This window comes from Heterodontus francisci, chromosome 20, assembly GCF_036365525.1.
Source record: "Heterodontus francisci isolate sHetFra1 chromosome 20, sHetFra1.hap1, whole genome shotgun sequence".
NCBI lineage: Eukaryota > Metazoa > Chordata > Chondrichthyes > Heterodontiformes > Heterodontidae > Heterodontus > Heterodontus francisci.
The window spans coordinates 86,559,521-86,565,520 of NC_090390.1; the positions used below are offsets into that span (position 1 = coordinate 86,559,521).

Sequence of the window (6,000 nt, forward strand, 5' to 3'; positions counted from 1 at the left end):
CGCCATAAGGAAGGTTCTAGATCGATTCGAGCTGCTGATTAAATGCCGCCAATATTGTCCTGAGAAAGGGAGCAGGCGGAGGGAGCGATTCCTTTTAATTAAATAAAGCGAGAAAACAACCATAAATTGGAGGGAGGGCGGAATCAATCGATCTGTTCGGCAGTAAAAGGGTTTGAGTATTGATTTAATGCATTGCCCAGAGACACAGGAGGAGAGAAATCCCCACATGGAAAAAAACAGGGACAGAGGAACTCCACCTGACTGGGTGAATCCAGTTCTTCAAGGAGTGTACGGAACAGAAAAGCAAATTAAATTCAATTATTTGAACGCGTCTCACTCTTTCCTCTGTCCTTGAACAAAACATTAAATGGATTTAGTCCAGTTGACTGCTGGGATTATATATGTACTTTAAACTTGGATATTCCACCCAACCGCCGTTCAGGTACAAGCAGAATGTAGTTAACGACAGTAGTTAACGACAATTAAACATCAAGAAGAATGATTCGCTGTCACACAGACAGACACTGTCACTCTCTCTCTACAAACGGTGTAGTTTGGTTGTGACACTGGTTTATTTATTGGAACGGTATCCTTTGATACCCGGGTTGGGGTTTATTGAGCATTTTCAAACCCTTTCTGCCCGTCCCAGTGGATTTAAATCCCGAAGCAGCAAAGGAACAGAAAGCAGTTAAATAGCAAAATAATCTTGCCTGGGGTAAAGGGGAGAGGTCCAAGAGACTGATTAATATCCCAACTCCTCTGCCTGGCTCCCGGACTTAGGTTCCGCTCACTGTTTCGCCCTGATTCTGACTCAGCCCATACTGAATTGGAGAATCTCTCTTTTCACCCGTTCATTGCTATTAATTTCTCATCCAAAACTCTCCTTACTCACCACCTTTACACTTTCTCTTTTTTGCCATGTATGTTCTCTCTGTTGTCGCACACTTGTTTTCTCAGTCTTTCTCGCTTTAATTACCCCCCCCCCCCCCTCCACCCTCCCCAGGCCCGTTTCTTAAATTGCGCTCATTCGCACTCTGTAATCTATTTTCCACCCTCTGCTGTTTCTCCTTAGACTTCTCAGGGTCACTCCTAGTCTCGCTCCACTTTATCCAGTCTCTCTCTCTCTCCAGCGTCTCGTTCCTTGCATCCAGTCTCCCAGTCTCCCTCTACCTCTCCAATGTCTCCCTATCTCCCTCCCTCTCTCCAGCGTCTTTCTCTCCCCTAGTGTCTCCTTCCCTCTTTCCCAGTTTCCCTCTATCTCTCCAAAGTCTCCCTCCCTCTCTCCAGCGTCTTTCTCTACCCTAGTGTCACCTTCCCTCTCTCCCAGTCTCCCTCTATCTCTCCAGTATCTCCCTTCCCTCTCTCCCAGTCTCCCTCTATTTCTCCAGTATCTCCTTCCCTCTCTCCTAGTCTCCCTCTATCTCTCCAGTATCTCCCTTCCCTCTCTCCCGGTTTCCCTCTATCTCTCCAGTATCTCCCTTCCCTCTCTCCCAGTCTCCCTCTATCTCTCCAGTATCTCCCTTCCCTCTCTCCCAGTCTCCCTCTATTTCTCCAGTATCTCCTTCCCTCTCTCCCAGTCTCCCTGTATCGCTCCAGTGTCTCCTTTCCTCTCTCCAGCGTCTTTCTCTCTCCAATCTTCTCTCTCACACACACACACTCTGTCTCTCTTACCATACTTGTCCCCGTCCTCTGCCTTGGCGTTGATTTTCTTGCCCAGGACCTGGACATGTTTCCCGCTGGTGCGGCTGTAGAGCTGGTAGGTGCGGATGAGTCTCCTGCTGAGCCGGTCCGTCTGCCTGGTTTGTTCTCTTACGTGCTGTGTAAAATTAGGCGGTGACTGATAGGTTACCTTGAAAGAAAATATAATATACAATACACGTGTACATTAAACAATCACAGATACAGACAGCCGCCTTCAGACCCAGGCACCGCCTGCGGGAACTTCCTTCGGTCCAGAATATGTCTTCCTCACTTCTTTTGTTTTTTTTTAAAAAATGTTAATATTTAAAATAGTTTAGTCAATTAACAGAAGCCTCAACAGAATTTCGGAGAGGATCTAGTTGTGTAAATCGTTTAATAAAAAAAAAAATGACTGGTTTCCCTCCTGATTTTTTTCTCTCTCTTCTATGAAATATTTTATTTATTTGTTGTGTATTTCAGTAACTGAGTTTCCTGGGCCGGTGAGCTTGGGCCAGTAGGTGCCTGGTCCCAGACAGAGGGGCGGTGGGAGCTGCACTGAGACCGCCTGTTGCCCGGGTGCACTGGGCGCCCGAGGGCGGGCTGACATCGCCGTTCCTTCAATTACAGTTACACTTATCCCAAATGTCACACAAAGACATGAATTTATACAGCGGACTGCTAATGAGATAAACATGTGGAAAAGGCCGAGACTGTAACATCCACCTTCGCATCTGTCTTTCTCTGCGCCTATCTGCTGCTCGGTGCCTCCTAATCTATCCTACTTTACCTTCTAATTTCCAGCTCTGTTTTCACCCTCTTTTATTCACTTTTCTGACACTCTCTCCCTTTCTCTGTCTCCTCTGTTTCGTTCTCTATCTTCTTTCTATCTCGCGTTCTTTTTCTCTCCGTCTTTTCTCTCCTCTCCTCGGGGACTCTCTCACTGCTGTATTTTACCCCAGTTAGTCCCCATCTGTGTCTGCTCTTCCTGCACAGTGTGTCATTATTCCACATCGGCTTTCTTATTCCGACACAGGGAAACATTCACTCTCAGAATCACCTCCAGTTAAAAGGCTCTGTATCAATTTGCCACCATTCCTTTGAGAGACAGGCGATCAATTTTTTCATTATATTATTACACGCGGAAAACAAACAAATAAAGAAAAAACATTAAACAATGACACCAACCTGGGCTTGGAAACAGAAAGCCAGCAGCTGCAGACACCTGTGAATGAAGGGATATCATTAGCGAGTGAAGACATTCAGAACCATGAGTTTTACCAGCTCAGAACTTTGCAGGCTTAAAGAACAATTGGAAAATATTGTTAATAATGAGATATAATTCAGTAAAAATCCATCAAGTAATGAACTCACAGGTAGCTGAGTCGTGTGGATACAAGACGCATCCTGGATCTTAGAGGAATCTTGTTTGCTGCAGGTTTGAGTGAATAATTTAAGCGTCAATGAAAGAGGTAGAAAAAAAATCACAGATTGTATTCCTATAATCTGCAAAGTGACTCCCTGGAGTCGACTTAATCCAGAGCACGATTCCTTAAACAGGCAGAGGGGCTGAGCGCTTGTGAGGGACCTTGAGGCCGGGGTCGCGCCTCCCGAGCTGCCGCTGTACTTATATTTTCAGGGACGGAGAGCTTGAGTCAGGGAACTTGGAGTTGCGAAAAAAATATAGTGTAAGAAAACAGTCAGTCAGAGAAAAGGGACTGGTCCAGACTTGAGAGACGGAGAGTGAAGGGAACGGCAGAAGATTAATGTGGGGACCTCAGTGAAGGACTGGTTAGGACTGCATCCAGAAAATGCTGCCTCTCTCTGTCTCTGTCTCTGTTCTGTATTCTCTCTGGCGAAGGATATAGTCTCAGGATTTGTGTGCACAGAATCTCCAGCGAGTCACTCTCACGGAGAGTTCTGGAGATGACCAGTCTCCGGGATTCTGTAAACGCTCTATCGCTCCCGCAAAGCCCCCTGTTTAACCGACTGGATCCGTGATATTCTCCGTCCCGTTTCTCTCATTGGAGAGTGTCAAACCGTGTCTGTAATTCTTTTTTTTTTCTTCAATTCGCCTTCTTTAACCAGACAGCTGATTTGCAGCAAATCCGCTCTCGGGGCTGTGAATTTCCCCCAAAATCTGGGCACTTTGGCCGGTTGTTTTCGTCCCGATTTCTGCTCGGTTTCAGAAAGCAGGTTCCGGCACTCTCCTGCTACTGGGCAGCTTTTCAAGCGAGCTGAAATCTTCTGCTCACACATTCATCCTGGGAGTAGAAATGTCCTATTCCTCCCTCTCCTCTTCCTTCCTTTCTTTCCCTCTCTGCTCTCCCTCTCTCTATCTCTCTATCTCCCTCTCTCTCTCTATCTCCCTCTCTCTCTCTCTCTATCTCCCTCTCTAACTCGCACCAATGTCGAACTGGTTCTGAGCTTTCCGCGTTGGGTCTCTCAGGCTAAAAACCGACTGGCGGACCTGCCCCCTCCGAGCCGAACAATGGTTTAAATAGACCGCGCACACCTGTCCAGCCGGCCATATAAGCCGGGCCAAAATTTGCTGGCATTTCAGAGCAGAACACGGAGGGGGCGGGGAAGAGGAGAGTACGGAGCTTGGATCCGATCTGACTTAGCAACGGCTGAAGTGTTCTGATATAAGTAAATTCTGATTTCAGTAAATTTCATTATTTATTGGAATTTCACTTAGTATGAGTGTGTGACAGTCTAACAGATATTCACACACACATATATGTAGATATATTTATTAAACACAGTATAAACGTTTGTATACACTATATTATAGAGGGACACACATGTCACAGATTTTGATCAGGCGCGTGTACTAGTCCGGAATATAAGTTTACATTTTCAACATTTCAAAGCGGTACTTCAGGTGTTTGTGTGTCAGTGTGTCTGTGCCGGGACTGTGTGTGTGAGTAGGTGTGTGAATGGGGGTGCAACTCAGTGTTCTTATGAGTGTGTCAGTGCGTGTCCGTCACACGAGCGAGCATGTCTGTATCTGTGTCTCAATCTGTAATTGAGGTCGTGAGTTTTGTTTGTGTATATATGTGAATTAGTACGTGTGCAAGTGAATATTTTATGAATGTGTTAGTCTGTATGCGTTTGCACATATGGAGGATTGTGCGAGGTGAATGTGTATGAGTTTGTACACCAGCGTGAATGGCTAAGTGTGTGTATCTGCGTGTGTGTATATTTGTATGTAAGTGTGTGTGTGATTGTGTCTGAATGTGTCCGTGAGAATGTACCTGCAAGTGTGAGTTTATATTAGTGTATGTGTGTGTGAGTATATGGGAGGGTGGATGGGTATGTGTGAGTCTATATGTGTATTTGCAGGAATGTGTGTATCTGTATGAGTGTATATTTGTACGTAGGTGTGTGTATGAATGTGGGGTATGTGTGAGTGAGTATTCACCCTTTTTAAGGCGGGTCAGGTACACCTTCCGTGTCCCCAGCACTACCCCACACTCCCGGCCCACGAACACCCCTCAACCTTTAGTTTCCTCTCCGTTTAGTCGGCACTTGAAGCAGAATATAATCCAGAAAAAAAAACTCAGCAGAAAGGACTTGGTGTCAAATATTAATTTAATTGTTTCTGAAGAGATCCGGCAAGAATTTTATTTCTAAGAGATGGTCTATTGTTAAGGTTGCAATGTATGAAATGAAAAAAAATGTAAATAACTCAGAAACGAAAATACACGAATTAAATTCAGGACTATCGGTGTCTCTTGATCTCGACAGGAGTGAGAGGCGATAATATTTAAAGGTAATTTTCAAGGTCCGAGCACTCTGCACTGCCCATTCACCCAGAAGGGAAACTAAAACACTAAAAGAGGTCTGACAGGGAGCACATCGACAGTTCAGACTCTGCTGATAATTCACCAGAAACAGGACATTACCCGAGTTCACATCATACTTCTGCACTCTGCTTTTAGTGAGCGTGGATCTGTAAAATGTTGGGAAAACCCTTGGGTTTTGTCAGTACAACCGGGCGGATATAGTCACTGCACATTTCACTGGGAGGTATATTCACTGCATATTTCACTGGGAGGTGTATTCATTCCACATTTCACTGGGAGGTGTATTCACTGCATATTTCACTGGGAGGTATATTCATTCCACATTTCACTGGGAGGTGTATTCACTGCATATTTCACTGGGAGGTATATTCATTCCACATTTCACTGGGAGGTGTATTCACTGCATATTTCACTGGGGGGTGTATTCACTGCATATTTCACTGGGAGGTGTATTCACTGCACATTTCACTGGGAGGTGTATTCATTCCACATTTCACTGGGAGGTGTATTCACT

At 45.2% G+C, this 6,000-nt stretch overlaps 1 protein-coding gene across 1 annotated transcript in view; it reads right to left on the minus strand.

Annotated features, from left to right (window-relative positions):
* The window catches only part of fgf8b (fibroblast growth factor 8b), a 68,094-nt gene extending 65,011 nt beyond the window's left edge, over positions 1-3,083 (minus strand). Inside the window, exons 1-3 of the mRNA XM_068053397.1 lie at positions 3,052-3,083; positions 2,866-2,902; positions 1,672-1,849 (exon numbers count right to left, since the gene is read on the minus strand). Of these exons, the coding sequence (XP_067909498.1) occupies positions 1,672-1,849; positions 2,866-2,902; positions 3,052-3,083 (247 nt within the window). The remainder of the gene's footprint in view (positions 1-1,671; positions 1,850-2,865; positions 2,903-3,051) is intronic.
* Between the last annotated feature and the right edge of the window lie 2,917 nt (positions 3,084-6,000).